Genomic DNA, 15,115 nt, shown 5'->3' on the forward strand with positions numbered 1-15,115 from the left:
GGGCGAGGAGTAGAGAGTTCGTGACACCTTCATGTCAAAAATTGACCAGGCTGTAGGGATTATGTACCTCATCTGGATGGACAATTTTGGATAGCAGGAATCAAAAATGTGACGGTCATGCTATTTTGGCAGTTAATATGGCTTGTATTGAAAATGAATCGACCTGTACGTCAGTGTCAATGGGATAATTGTTGATGTCAAGTCGTTAATCAAGCAGTAATTATACAGTGCTGACAGATATCGGTTGGAAATTCAATGTCTCCAAGCTCAAAGGCACAAGTAGAGGAGGTGGTTGTTCATGACCTCTGGTGTCATTACAGTGAGCACTTTAAATGATAAAGACGCGTAATGAATCAAGGCAACGTCAGTGAAGTTATTTACCGTACAGAGAGTGACTTTGTTCTTGAATAATAAATAAGCTGTGCTGCTGTGGTGCTGGGAGCTTATGACGATGAGAACATGTGGGTTTAAATGGAGGCGGTGTTCATAACGTTGTCACCGCATTGTACTGGTGATCAAGTTCCTCTCTAATTGAATTTTCCAATTTGCCTCTTTGCACATGTTACAGTAAATGTGAGTAACCGTACACCAGCATGTACATGTACTCAAATCTGCTGTGTTTTTGTCACCGGTGAGAGCAAAAAGTAAAGTCGCCTGCCATTTTATATTTTTTATTTGCCCCTCTCCTCATAAAACAATCGCGTTCAATCTAATCTGCCTCAGAATCAAACGCCTGGCCTGATGGATGCCGTATGCTCCTCTCCTCCCTAAGTCAATTACGGTGTCAGTCAGAGAGGCAGTGAGGGAGGTCGTTCATCGTGCCCAGCCCTCCCCCGCCGAAATCAAAGCACGAACGCCCTCGAAGCAGAGACGCACACTCAGCTGGAAGCCGCTTTACCATGTTCACATCTGCAGGGGTGACGCATGTGGCTTTTCTTCTACTTCTTCTCCTGACTGTCCTCACAGGTAAGAGTGTGTCTTATTTAAAGCCTTTACTTCAGAAAAATCACAGAACTTCTGTTTTCCATCCTGCTCTGCTCTGATTCTTTACGAAGGTGTTGCTTTAGTTGGAGCACAAATCGACAAATCGATGCAAATCATCAACCAAACGAGAAGAAAAAAAAGCCAAATTTGCCTGATTTATTAAAGAGTAGCAGGAAAAAAAAAAGATTAAATGAATGATTTGATTATTATTATTATCTTCATGAGCTTCACTGAAAAGAATAAGTAAAAATACATTAATCATATGTGTGAAATGATAAAAAATAGCATATAACAATAAGATTTGTGTGTTATTTTTTACACCTAAAGTTAAAATGACTCCTTTCATGGTGAAATTGGAATCCTATGCCTCATCATTGTAGCCAGATGTGCACCTCCCCAGAAATGTTGGAAAACTGGACGAAGGAGCACGGAGAAATTCTCCCTCCTACAACAACTCCACTCTCTGCCCTGACTTTGTCTTCCCTGTTGTCCGAGGAGTTTCAGCGGTGTAATAACACACGAGTACAAATCCTTGCGATGGCGTAGAATCTGTGTAGACATGTTAAGACTGAACTGAACAACTTGTGGACCAGCTGAAATATCTCAGACACCGGTTAGCCTAGCTTAGCGTAAAGATTCTTAATTGTCCCCATTAGCATGCCAGACTGAGATCTAATGAACTCTGGAAATTACACTATATAGCCAATCAGTTCCACAGGTGTATAAAATCCAGCACCTAGGCTTCCCAGAAGAGTTGAAGCTGTTGTAGCTGCAAAGACGTCATATTAAACCCTATGGATTAAGAATGGGATGTCACACAAGTTCATATGCATGTAAAGGAAGATGCGTGAATACTTTTGGCAGCGTAGTGTAAATGTACTTCTGACAGGTTGAAGCAGTTTATTGAACAACTTTATAGCAATGAATGAGAGTTCCAGCCAATTTTGATGCAGCATAGGTGAGTTACGATCCGTTCGTCGTGCAGGGAGTTGCAGGGAGTCCAGAGTTGAAGGTGTTTAAGAAATAAACTATCTGTGTTTTATTGTAGATGGGGCGCTGTGTAAGAAAGTGTGCAGTTACCAGGATGTTCTGGACCACCTGAACCTGACCGTGGATAGCCCCGTGTTCAGGCTGACCCGGCCCGTTCTGGACTACACTCGCCCCACCGTAGTGAAGCTTGACGTCATCCTCTTTGCCATCCTGGCGGTGGTAGGTGCTGCATCACCTGGTGGTTGGTTTGCAGGTGATCACCTTCTGACACGTGTGTGTGTTTATTCCCAGGTTGAGAAGACACAAACTTTCATTCCTTTCCTCTGGGCCTCGATGGTGAGTCAATCTCCAAAGCGCCTTTTTTTCTCCCGTTTTCTCACTCCCTGTATCTCAGACTTTTATGTTTGTGTTAATTCGCTTTTACTTCATTGCAGATGTGGAAGAATGAGCGCATCTCATGGGATCCGGCTCAGTTCTGTGGAATCACTCATATTTCGGTTCCTAAAAACATGCTCTGGATGCCCGACCTCTTCATCTATGAGATGTGAGTCTGCAGCACACACACACACACACACACACACACAGACATTTACCGAAATAGACATAAAGAAAAACTTGTTTCTGGACACGAGTTGGATAAGGACTTTAAGCCCTCCTCTTACATCTGTTAAAGCTACTTCAGTTTATTATCTTAACTTAGCAGCTCTGATCCAGCTGTGGTTGTGGTTTTACAAATGCTGAATGTTCAATTATTATGTGCAATTATTTGTAATAAAGTGGCCAGCGAGTGTATAAGATATTATACTGAGTGTGTTCCCAGGACAGTATTTCTCTAATGATGACACAAAAACTGTCAAGGGTTATCCACTAAAACAGAAACTCTGTCTTTACTTAAACACGAGAGCAGATTCATTTCAACCACCACAGAGAACGTGGGTTCCTGTGAACAATGCAGCTGTAATTTAATAGCGTAATATTTGCCAGTGCCACACATCCTGTGTTTGTTCAGAACAGGCTAACAACTTCAGTTGTGTTTAAGCACACAGTTTGTATTCTGCTCGGTAATCGGCAAACACGTTAGCCGAGCAGCTGAGACATCAGGGCGTCTATTGATGCGGTTTAAAATCTCTACAAACATGGCACTGAACGTTTGTTTTCAGGGTAGAGAGGGACGGCTCGGCTCATAACCCGTACATATACGTCTCACATGACGGGATGATCACCTCTGAGGAGGACCTGAGGGTGGTCAGCACCTGTAAGATGGACGTCCACAAGTTCCCCTTCGACACACAGACGTGCAACCTCTCCGTCAGTTCTGCGATACACAGCGGTGAGAGACGCGAACACGTGCTTCAGGCCGATACGACGCGTTTACGTCTCCCCGGTCTCTGAGTTTCTCTCTCTCCTCTCGCCCCAGTGGATGAAATTATGCTCCTCCCTTACTCCAACTCGTCCCGAGCCACGCAGTTTTCCCGGGAGGTGATGAGGTCTCAGGGAGACTGGGAGTTCCTCCATCTGTCCATCAGCGGCACCAATTTCACCTTCAACGATCGGGAGTGGGAACAGATCATATACACGGTACGGGGAGACAAAAACACTGGTGACGAATGAGAGGCGAACACTGAGTGATGAGTAAACACTGATCAGGTAAATCATGACCACCTTAGAAATAGTTTCCAGGTCTCTTGGGAACTTGGAGGCCAGGTCAACACCTTGCACTGTTCTTCAGTTGTTTGTGTGCATCCTGCTGGGGATGTCATAGCCATGGGGTGGGGGTGTCCCGTCTGGTCTAAGTGGGTGGTAAATGTTTAAGCAACATCCGCACAAATGAATGTCGGGTCCAAACGTTTCCCAGCAGAACACTGAATCGTCCCAAGATGGTTGATGTTCTCCTGTCAGTGGTTTTAATGCTGTGGCTGATCCGTGTTCACTCTTCATTCCTCCAGTAGAACGAGATAATGCAATGGAGAAGTTTGAAGTTTGTTCTTCAATGAATTAATTACCTCCTTCTCTCCAGTTAATTAATTACCGTGCTCAGTATTTGAATGTTAGGCCTGGATATGAAAACATTAACCTAAACAATATGTGCGATGATAAAACATAAAGTTATTAGATTGCTAATTAATACACAAGTTACGACACTAACGCTAGGACGCATCTCGGCTACTGGTGGATCTGAGCTGACCCCCTTAACCCCTTTCCCCAGTTCACCATGAAGCGGAGACCCCTCCTCCATGTTGTCAACTTCCTCCTGCCCATCATGTTCTTCCTCATTCTGGACCTGGCCTCCTTCTTCATCTCAGACCATCGAGGGGAGAAGCTCAGCTTCAAAGTCACCGTGATGCTGGCCATCTCCGTGCTGCTGCTCATCCTCAACGACATCCTGCCCTCCATGTCCAACAAGACCCCGCTCATCGGTACAAACTCGCGCCTCACAAAGGGCCCGTGGTTAACTTAAACGTCTTAATTACGATAATAATAATAAAAAAGTGTGGTTGTTGTCTTTTTCCCTCCTCTCAGCGACGTACTGCATTGTGATCTTTGCTCTGATGCTCTTCAGTCTGCTGGAGACCATCTTGGTTACGTATATTATGGAAAAGGACTCTCATAACAAGACCGAACCGGTCAAAGCTGACCACTGTCACAAAGGTAGGACCCCACACTTCACAAGAGTGGTTTTCTCAGAAGAATCGCTGATCGTGGTTGTAACGTTTTGAAGCATCTAAATATATAGAGTGAAAGAAAAAATATGATTTACATGGAAACACACAGAAAGAGGGGAAATCACTACAAACGTGGACAGAGGAAGGAAGTCAGTGGAGCTGGAGTCGTGGTGATGGAGTTTAAAGTTGTGATCATTTTTTCAAGGGACAAAGAAACCTTTAGTGGTAACTTTATCGATTCATTTGTTTTTTAAAATGGGACAGTCCGTATTAATTAACGTTTACACGTAAATACGAGAGATTATAGACATACGGCTAATTTCCATCGAATCCGAATATTTTTACTGTGCAACGAAATTTGCGGTGCTACATCTTTTTGGTGCTGGGTTAAAAAGACACCAGAAACATCAACACAGACATGCATTCAGTCCCACTGGCTGGTGAAAAATAAAAACACTTAACACAATACCATAACTGAACAAAGCTATAAATAGTGCACAGACACAGACAAAAGCTGGATGACCAAGACATGCTACCAACCATTGATAAATTAAAATCTGCACATGATTGTTTTGCAAATGTCCCTTTGTTGCTATTGCACATCCAATTAATGATCACTTTGAAATCCACTTGCTGTGAAACCTTGTTAGATTAAAATAAAATAAATAAATTAAAAAAAATAATAATTTCATATAGCCCACCCACCGTGAATCTGTTCAGCTTTCTTTATTACCACAGGGCTGCTGTTTGCATTGTCTAGATTTGTAGGAAGTCTTCTTTAATATTTGTGTTTTGATTGATTTGAAGACATTGTAGCTTTGTTTTCTAAATGTTACCAAAATCCTGGTTTTAACTGCGTCTTAACTTTTAACTAAAGTCTTTTTAATGTTAGTGTTTAATGTTAAAATCACTTTGCCTACACCACTGGTCAAAAGTTTTGACACAACCCCTAAGTGAACTGAATTCGAAGGTATGTCCTGAATTTTGACTGGTAGTACGTGTCCATTCTTGTGACAAACCTGATTATTTATTTTCAGAGGACAAAGTACTGGCTTGCTGTTCCTGCATCTGCAAAGTGTCCAGCGGTGAGAAACAGCAGGAGCTTGTGGCTGAAGAGGTACAGCCTTATGCACACATAAACTAGATCAGTCGTCCAAAGGCAGGCGAGCAGAGAAGTTTCTCGTGTGCGTTACAGGTCTCTACTTTGAAACCTGAGCGTATTTAACAGATCACGGAAGGTCTAATTAATCATATTCTGCAGTGACTGAACCCTCTGCTTGAAATATCTATTCAATACTTCAGTTGTAAACATTCAAAGACCACAGTTAATGGCTTGAGCCTAACAAGACACTCGTACTATTCATCACGTAGGCATCTTCCTTTATCTAAATATGAGTCATGAAATACACAATTTGTAAGATTTATAAAAAAAAATAAAAAAATCGTATAGTAAAGGCAGAAATGTATGAATGATTGAAATTCCTTTAAAAAGATTTCAGCCTACACATCTACAAGTGATACAGACCTGAGGCACTGCAGGAAGATGCTAAAAAAGTGAAAAAGTTTCTTTAATGCGTCTCTTAAAAGCCCCCTCATTGTTGTGAAACAGCAGCATGAATCTTGCCTTTATAATTTTAAAAATGTTTTTAAGTCTTCATCTTCTTGCGTCTTTACGTGCTTGATTGACTTGATTTAACCCCCACGACACTAAAATATATCGTATTTGAGTTTCTGAGACCTGCACTGCCCACTTAATCAATATTTACCTGCAGTTTGAAACGTTGCATCTGCCCCCTAGTGGATGTATCCATGCTCTGCAGTCAATTGCAGACTTCTGACGGCCATTCCCAAAATGGCTGCTTTCGCGGATTTATTTTCCTTTTTGTTTTTTTACATTCACCTTTTGAAAATTTGAATTGAATTTAATATTAATTTTACTGTAATAAAGCCATACTTGAAACATTATGTTATTGTTAAATTATGTTGAAGTTGTATTTCCAATATGATACAAATCCCATTAGATTTTTTTAATAGTGAGGCTTCACATAGTTAAATTGTCAAAACCGTGTCTTTTAAACTATATTTTTATAGCAGTGCCATACTGTCATTGCTATTGTTGAGATTTGATAATGAAAAATGAAAGATTATGCAGATTTTAAGCTCCCGATTCATCATTCAGTCTTCATTAGAGCATGTTGGACCTTTGCAAACGATTATTTTCTCTCTCATAAGCTGTTATATACTATGTATCTACGCTATGTACTATTCTGCTTCTACAGATCCAGGTTTACTTGATATTTTAAAGATATTTCAAAGACATGCTTCCATCAGAGTAACCACCTGCACTGTTTTAGTCAAGTAGTCAAGTTTCATCCGTATATGTGAGATATGACGTTGCCGATAACCAGGTTTGCAGGAGTGAGGCTTAACGCCTTGAGCTGCACATTATCAGCCTCACAGGGGAGAATAAATCCACTTGTAATGTGGCTCTATGGCTGCAGGTCAACAACAGGGTTCAGTCCGGAGAGTCTAACGTGCTGCTATCGATCCTGGAGGAGCTGAAGGAGCTGCAGAAAAGTCTAGATCTGCACCTGGGCTGCAGGCAGGCGGGAGGGAAGTTCACTCTCTGGGCCTCAAGGATCAACAGAGCCTTCTTCGCTTTCTACGTCTTCACTGTGTCACTCTTCCTGCCGCTGATATACATGGAATGGAACAAATAGAAACCAGAAATCATCCATTTTAATCACCCGCATTATGTATTGTTGGGCATATGTGTGAAATTTTGTATTTGAGATTGAATTAGAGGTGTCGCTGACGAGATCATAGTGTCGAGAATGGAAGTTCTGTTTCATTTTATTTGTGCATGAAGGAAACGTAACGGCCGAGGCCACTTCTGTGTGTCATGTGTAACGAGTTGTTTGCAGCCATAAAGAGAAGAATGAAATGTTACATAAATGTTGCTGTCAGTTTGTGAGTAGCAAATTAAATTGATCATCTGAATAATAAAATCACCGAGGTCTGAGTTTTAGAAATGTGCCTCACATTCACACATCAATCTAAAGTTGTGTTGACATTGTAGAAGATTAAGAGTTATACATCTCGTTAAGAGAGATACATCTCCATCAGGTCACAACAACCTCAGATTTTCAGCTATTTTATTTCTAGAACTGGATATCTGTAAAATAAGTACAGCCTGAAACACCCTCTGTCCTCACAGATTCTGATAAGAGGACGCGCTTTCAAGTTCGGCAAGGACACTTGAGAGGAAAAACCTGTGTGCACTGTGACAAGACGCATCTAATCTAATGTAATCTGATCAGGGCAATCAATCTCGGAGGATTAAAGAGTCTTGATGTTTGTGTTTGTGAGCGCACACACACACACACACACACACACTCTCTCTGACCTCTATCAGAGTAATTGTTGACATTATCTTCTCCATTTGATCTTTCCCTCGCGTCCTGCTCCAGTCCTCTTTCACCTCGCAGCTCATCCGTCTCTGGGACTTTAAACCAATCATGTTCATCCCCTGCAGCCTGATATCCTGAGAAAAGGAAGCGGGTGTTGTCCAAGGGGGACACATGCTCGCCACTTAGGCTGCAGCACCCTCTTTAAAAGTTGTGATTATTTCTTTTTACAATTAGTTGATGACATTTGTTTAAACAGGCCATTGATCAAACATATAATTAAATTTTTGGCCACGCACAAAACAACTTCTTTCATGGAAACTGACATCCAGGAGAACGGTTGGTAGAGGCTTTGGGTGACTGACACTTGACGTCTCGTAGACCTGTTTTGTGGTTCACTTTTCACACGTTTTCCCCTCTATAGTTGCACAATCTTGACCCGTAGGAGCGCAGGCATAAAACACTAAACAGCCCTTTTTGGACACACTGTAACCAGGACACCCTCAGAAGGCCCGTGTCCACTCTCTGATGAGTCATAACTGTTTTGGAGGCACAAGGGAGACCTACACAATATTAAGAAGGTTTCATCTCTCATTTGCATTTTCTCCTAGCAACACATTAACTACTAGGCAAAGGTTTAGGCACACCTTCTCACTGAGCTGAATCGGACGGTTATTTCTGCAAATTGCATTTGCACCTATTTGTTTTATGTAAGCTGTCAGTGCTGCGTGTCTGCTCGTATGATATTTTCCTTTTGTAACCATTTTAGCCTGGAAAGCACTTTGCGCAGCAGTGGCGCATGTACAGCGTGATATAAATAAATTATTATTGTTATTATTAAATAGACAATACTCGCCTCCACTAAGACTGCGACCCCTCTGAGAGTCCGTGGATGGACGAGCTGTTGAACTAATGAGGTTACAAGAATAAAATAAAAAAAAAATAAAAAGAAAGAAAGAATGATTCTGTTTGTCCGGCCCCCTTCCAGTATTGGACAGTGGTATTATTAGCCCAACAGGCTTGGTGACATTTCCAGACGGCACAGAGAAGGCACGGATACACATGAACTCAACAGACCTTGTCAACATCGCCAGGAAGGAGCTGCAGTCGTGATGTTCCTGGGTTTCTTCTTTCTTCTCTTCCTCTCAGGTAAGCACAAAAAAATCACAGGGATTTTTCACAAGGAATTAAAGATGAACTTTAAATAAAGAAAAGTGGAATCTCCAGTTACTAACTTACAGTTAATATCTTATTTATGTCTCTGCATGCAGCATTTTGATGTTAATCTGAGTTAGCCAGAAGTCTTCGTCCTCTAGTTAAAAACAGTTAAACAGTTAAAAAGTCAGTTTTTGTAGAAATATCTTATAGAAATAATAGCACAGGGACATCATAACAATAATAACAAGTTTCTATCTTTGATCAGAAAAACATAGGTTTGGAAAATGATTTGGATAATGTGGAGGACCATTTGTCTCCTATTTCTACTTTAATGACAAAAAGGGCTTCACAGTTAAACATCATTTGTGGACTGATGAGATAAAACCCTAGAGTTCTGCCAACGCCCACCCCATAATGGCCGTTCAGCGACCACAATCCTTGGAAATTGCTGCACATATTTGTGAGCTGGCGCTTTCCGTGCACAGAATGCCAACCCACAGAGGCTAATGCAATTTCTTCTTATGTTGCAAACAGCACATACAGTAAATGATGTCCACACTCAACGCAAGAAAGTGTTGAAATGCACTTTCTTCTTAAGAATCATTTCTGTGTTGGCGCTTTTGCTCCAGATGGGGTTGCCTCCGAGCGTACCTGCAGTTATCAGGATGTCTTAAACCATCTAAACCTGACCAAAGACAACGAGCTGTACTCGATGACCCGGCCTGTGAAAAACTACAAACACCCCACGGTCGTGTCCCTGGAGGTTCTGCTCTACGCCATCCTAGATATGGTAAGTGGCTCAAGCTTTATTTGCTCGTGTAATTAGGAATGACGAGGAGATGTTGGAAAAATTGCAATTTTTTTTTTCTGTCTCAGAGGTAGATTAGCTTGAAGATCCACTCTCATGTCTGGGCGTTGGGTGCTCAGAACGAGATGCGGTGTAAAGACTGTCAACAGGTCTAAACAGATGGATTGGACTCTATTCAAAGCACCAAGCAAGCATCTCTCAAACTCATTAAATGATAAAGTAATAAATAGTCATTCATTTATTGATTATGGCTTCAGAAGGGTGTGTGTGTCTGTGTGCTTCAAGAACAATATATATATATATATATATATATATATATATATATATATATATATATATATATATATTAAATTAATATTTAGCTCCTGCATCTGACTGCATGTGACTTCATCACATGATTTCTTAAGTTTGGTTCCCATGTCTGATGTTTCAAGTCTAATACGTAGGGATGATTGAAGATCACTTAACCCGCAGTCATCAGAATCAGAATCACTTTATTGATCCCAGGGGTAAATTACTTTTCATTACAGCAGCTCCTATCCAAAGTGTACCAGTGTTAAGAACAAAGTCATGTTGACTACGTAACCTAAGCGTGGTTTATACCACTGCAGGAGGTAGACGGCGCGATGTACACGTGGAATATGCTGGTCCGAGCCATTTATATTTCATACTTCCTGCTTGACTTTCAACAATGGCGACCGAAACTTTCGCCAAAATTCTGCCAAAGTTGAATCAAATGCTGTGTTTTCATCCCCCGTATAAATGCGCTAAACCCGAAATATTGCAATAAAAAAAATGGTAATGGAAACACCAACGTTTAGGGAAAAAGAAACTCAAATATCTATAGTGAAAAGTATTTTTTTTGCTCTTGTGTTTATCACAAAAGTGCAATGGAAACACTTTTTTCACTGGAGATGATACAGGGGGTCACGTGACCAGTTCATTTGAAATCCATCATCCTCAAAGTGTCCTTTGCAAAACACCTTCCAATTGAAAGTGATAAAAAGCGCAATTGTACTTTATTGAAATTTCAGAAATATCACTTTTATTTTGCGAAGAGCTGTAATGGAAACGCAGCAATACAGATGTTTCTATTTCCAAACCTCATCAGTTAACCTTTCATTAACGGTACAGAATTGATTGACAATAGTAAGGTTGTATTCACTTTTATACAGTAGGTCCTGCCCTATTCTTCTTCTGTTAAATCTTTGCAACTGTACTTAAAATGATTGGTTATTATATTCCTGTTTTTTGTTTTGTTTTTTAATTACCTTTACCTGTGAATTGTTGTGTTTTAGTTTCATACTGTATGTGCAGAGAGAGCTGGTTTTTAGGACTGTCTCTAGGACCAATGAACAAACTAAACACTGGTTGTAGAGAGTTTCTTCCAAGGCTCTTTCTCCACACATTTAACCCAGTGCTTCTGCACTCTATATGCTAATCTGGCAACATTTGTCACTTGAGCTCTTAATCGGACACTAGGCAGACGTGTGAAATCACACTACTATAAAGTGATGCACTTCTCTTCTCTTTCATAGTGAAGACTTCACAAAGGGTTTGAAGACAGCTTTATATGGACTGCGACATCTGCAAGTCTGGCCTAAATCATACTTACTTACTTTTTTTTACAGGTTGAGAAAGACCAGAAATTTATTCCTTATGTTTGGACTGTTATGGTGAGTTCTGTCAAAAGATCCTCTCTAACCTCTGTCTTTATTAAAAAATGTTCACAATTTAAATGTTATTTTTAATTTAACGTTCCTCTTTTTTTAACGCCTTGTTATGCTCCATAGAGGTGGCATAATGAATACATTTCCTGGGACCCAAATCAGTTTTGTGGAATTGACAATGTCTCTCTTCCTACCGACATTCTATGGAAGCCTGATCTCACTATTGAAGAAATGTAAGAGTCTTTAAGTAAATCTCCAGACGCTGTTTTATGGCTATTGATGAAGATACTGAGTAGACGTTTTCAAGTATGAATGACTTGGAAAGTTGATGAATCAATGTATACTTCTTCTTCTTCAGTTTGGTATCTAGTGAATTTAGAGGCCAGGTCAATATCTTGTGCTGTTCTTCATGTTTTTAATTTGTATATCATATAAATGCGATTCAACTTTGTATATTGTTTCTACTTATTTCTACTTTACTGTCAACCATTTTAGACCATTTTTGCATTTTACATTATGTACCAAAACACGCTCCCACTAACCCACTCAAAAGCACGACATTGAGGCGATACCTGGATATTTCCAGTTCTTGAGGTACTTTGGACCTCTTACGAATTTGTGTTTCCATACAGGACGGAGAAGGACAAAGCCCCTCCGAGTCCTTATCTCACCATCAACAATAAAGGTGACGTCGAAGTCCAGAACGACCAGGTGCTGGTGAGCACCTGCAGGATGCACATTTACAAATTCCCCTTCGACATTCAGAAATGCAACCTGTCCTTCAAATCTGTCATACATACTGGTGAGAGTGTGTTTATGTGGTTTATACATTCTTTTTTTAGAGATCCTTCCAAAAAATAAAGTTTAGGTCATGGAGCTTTTCTTTGCATTCATGTCAAAGTAACATCCACACCAAAACCAGGTGAAAAAGTTCCCCAGCATAACATTAAATTAACACAATATGGTCAATATTTATTTCTGCTGTCAGTCGTCATAATGTTATGCCGTATCAGTGTACTCCTTAGGTAGTATTTGATTTTAGAGATCCTGAATATGCAAAATTTCTGATCTTTCAGTCTTCACATCCAGCTACTGCCAGTGATTTTTGATATTCAAACATGTTTGATATCTGTTATTGGCTGATGATGTCACTTCAATCACCTCCATCTCAGCCAGGGACATTCGTCTGTGGCCAAGTGATAACTCTTCCGAGGCCACACAGTGGTCCAGAGAGGTGATGCGGACTCAGTACGAGTGGCTGTTCCTCAACATGACCGTCACCTCGGACAATGCCACCAGTTTAGTCGACCAAGACATCATCATATACACTGTACGTCTTAACTTTACTTCAGTAAGAAGATGCATTTTTGAGATTCAATTGACTCGTTTCATTCTGTCACGTCTTCCCTTATTTTTCCTTCCTTCCCATCCCCGTACTGTAGTATTTGTAATTCAGGTGTGCATAAACATTAACCTTGGGCCTAATTTCACAGATCACCATGAAGAGGAGGTCCGCCCTCTACATTGTCAACTTTTTGCTGCCTGTCCTCTTCTTCTTGTGTCTGGACTTGAGTTCCTTCCTCATCTCAGATCATGGAGGGGAGAAACTCAGTTTCAAGGTCACTGTGCTACTCGCCGTCACGGTGTTACAACTCATCCTCAATGAAATTCTCCCAGCCACATCCAACCGGATCCCACTCATAGGTAAAGAAGCTTTGTTGGACTACAAATGCTGACTCATTGAGAAGTTACTTGTGGTGTATGCCTCTGCATACATTTATACTTTTGCACTCGTCAGTCAACAAACACTAGTTGGCGCGGTGTCTTTGTTACCAGTCAGGTTAACTTTTATTTCTACTAAATTTTCAACAATGGCGACTTAAATTTTGTCCGAAATTTCCCTAAAGACAATTCATAAATGTTTGAACCTCCTCCCTTTGGGTTAAGGTTAACCCTAACCCTAGTCCCTAACCTTACCAAGTGGACCAATCCCAGCTCTTGCTGTCTGAGTCGTTGTCGGTCGGAGCTGATGCCAATGTCAAACTGACGCAGAAGTATAAACAGTGCATTATTTGTCCATGTTAGTGATGTTGCCTGCTCCTCTCAGCGGTCTACTGCATAGGGATCTTTGGTCTGATGCTGCTCAGCCTCCTGGAAACCATTTTGGTGTTGCATCTGATAGAGAAGGATTCTGCATCTCAAGACAATGAGATAGAGACAGACCGAAACCTGAGAGAGGACTGTAACAAACAGGACAAAGCCAACTTGCACCGTGGCCACAGAGGTGAGACAGGAGGCAATTGCACTAGTTTAAAATTTCAACAATGTTCTTGGTAGTTACTACTAGTTTCTGTTGGGGATGACTTTTAACTTTAATACTTTTGATGAAACTCTTCTTTCAGAAGGTGGCAAATGGGCTCAGTCTACGTCTGATGGTGAAACTCCATCTGATCTGCAGGCTGTAGCCAGAGAGGTCAGAACAGGGCTTGCACTTTTCATCCAAATGGAAACAAAGTCCCGAAACCATTAACACGTCTGCTGAACCATTTCTTGCAGGTCAACGGCAGCAAACTGATAGAGGAGTACGCCTTGGAGAGGCTTTCTGATGAGCTCAGGGAGATGGAGAAAATACTGACTCTGCTCTTCAACAACAAGAAGGAAGAGAAGAAATTCAACTACTGGACCAGAGTGGCGAAAAAAGTCAACAGAGTTTTCTTGATTTTCTATGTCACAGTGGTCAGTCTGTTTCTAGTTTTTATCTTTGTGAAATGGAACTAGCACCTTGAAACTGCTATCCTAACCCTTCAACCTCAGAACCCGGCTTCTCTCTCATCTTCAAACAGTGTCTCATATATCGGACAATTGGATATGTTAGAAATGTTTCTCTGCACCGTTAAGACGTTGGATATCAGGTGTCTGAAGATAATTATCTGTAGTTTTCTGAAACTAACAAAAAACTTCATACTGTAATTGATCATATATGTGGAGGAGAGAAACTATTCGGGTACTGCGTCGCTCTCAGTCATAGGCAAATGGTTCATGTTTTTTATGGAAACAGTAAGTATTAGTAGCCCAGTCTTTATCAAACTTGTAAATTATCGGCAGAAAAGAATAACAGATTGTTGAAGCCATGGTCAGTAAATTCCCCAGACACCAACTCATCCTGAATGTTAGTTCTGCAACAGCTCTTTTAGTGCCTGACGCACTTAACGGTGGTTTTGCTTCTCACATTTTCCTCTGCTGGAAATGTGTACTCATAAAAGCCTTCTGTTCTCACATCTGGGTTTTTAGCGAAAGCTATATGAGAAGTACATGATGTATAATTGCCTGTTCATATACATATACCACAGGATGTTGTTTGCAAGTGTTGCTCAGTGTTAATATCTCTAACATATACACAGTAATAAACAACTCTGGAAATTGTATAACTGTAGT

At 40.8% G+C, this 15,115-nt stretch overlaps 2 protein-coding genes across 2 annotated transcripts; both read left to right on the plus strand.

The window, feature by feature from the left end:
- Positions 1-860: 860 nt before the first annotated feature.
- Positions 861-7,638, plus strand: LOC125022685 (5-hydroxytryptamine receptor 3A-like). Its single transcript, XM_047609553.1, has 10 exons — positions 861-966; positions 2,033-2,193; positions 2,266-2,310; positions 2,409-2,518; positions 3,135-3,304; positions 3,392-3,552; positions 4,181-4,391; positions 4,495-4,623; positions 5,675-5,754; positions 7,139-7,638. Exons 1-10 carry the CDS (start codon positions 900-902, stop codon positions 7,355-7,357), a joined length of 1,353 nt encoding a protein of 450 aa, XP_047465509.1. The 5' UTR covers positions 861-899; the 3' UTR covers positions 7,358-7,638.
- Positions 7,639-9,092: 1,454 nt separating this feature from the next.
- On the plus strand, positions 9,093-15,115 carry LOC125022723 (5-hydroxytryptamine receptor 3A-like). The gene is made up of 10 exons (XM_047609623.1): positions 9,093-9,193; positions 9,832-9,992; positions 11,642-11,686; positions 11,804-11,913; positions 12,313-12,482; positions 12,853-13,010; positions 13,174-13,384; positions 13,788-13,964; positions 14,083-14,153; positions 14,237-15,115. The coding sequence occupies exons 1-10, from the start codon at positions 9,157-9,159 to the stop codon at positions 14,456-14,458; spliced, it is 1,362 nt and encodes a 453-aa protein (XP_047465579.1). The 5' UTR covers positions 9,093-9,156; the 3' UTR covers positions 14,459-15,115.

The sequence above is a fragment of the Mugil cephalus genome, chromosome 16 (genome assembly GCF_022458985.1).
Source record: "Mugil cephalus isolate CIBA_MC_2020 chromosome 16, CIBA_Mcephalus_1.1, whole genome shotgun sequence".
NCBI lineage: Eukaryota > Metazoa > Chordata > Actinopteri > Mugiliformes > Mugilidae > Mugil > Mugil cephalus.

What these genes read in the sequence shown, in the direction of transcription:
- LOC125022685 (XM_047609553.1), top strand. Translation starts at nt 900, where the DNA reads ATGTTCACATCTGCAGGGGTGACGCATGTGGCTTTTCTTCTACTTCTT. An exon ending in TCTTTGCCATCCTGGCGGTG is followed by an intron (nt 2,194 to 2,265) that starts GTAGGTGCTGCA and finishes GTTTATTCCCAG; the next exon opens with GTTGAGAAGACACAAACTTT. An exon ending in CAGTTCTGCGATACACAGCG is followed by an intron (nt 3,305 to 3,391) that starts GTGAGAGACGCG and finishes CTCTCGCCCCAG; the next exon opens with TGGATGAAATTATGCTCCTC.
- LOC125022723 (XM_047609623.1), top strand. Translation starts at nt 9,157, where the DNA reads ATGTTCCTGGGTTTCTTCTTTCTTCTCTTCCTCTCAG. An exon ending in CTTATGTTTGGACTGTTATG is followed by an intron (nt 11,687 to 11,803) that starts GTGAGTTCTGTC and finishes TATGCTCCATAG; the next exon opens with AGGTGGCATAATGAATACAT. An exon ending in GATCTCACTATTGAAGAAAT is followed by an intron (nt 11,914 to 12,312) that starts GTAAGAGTCTTT and finishes GTTTCCATACAG; the next exon opens with GACGGAGAAGGACAAAGCCC.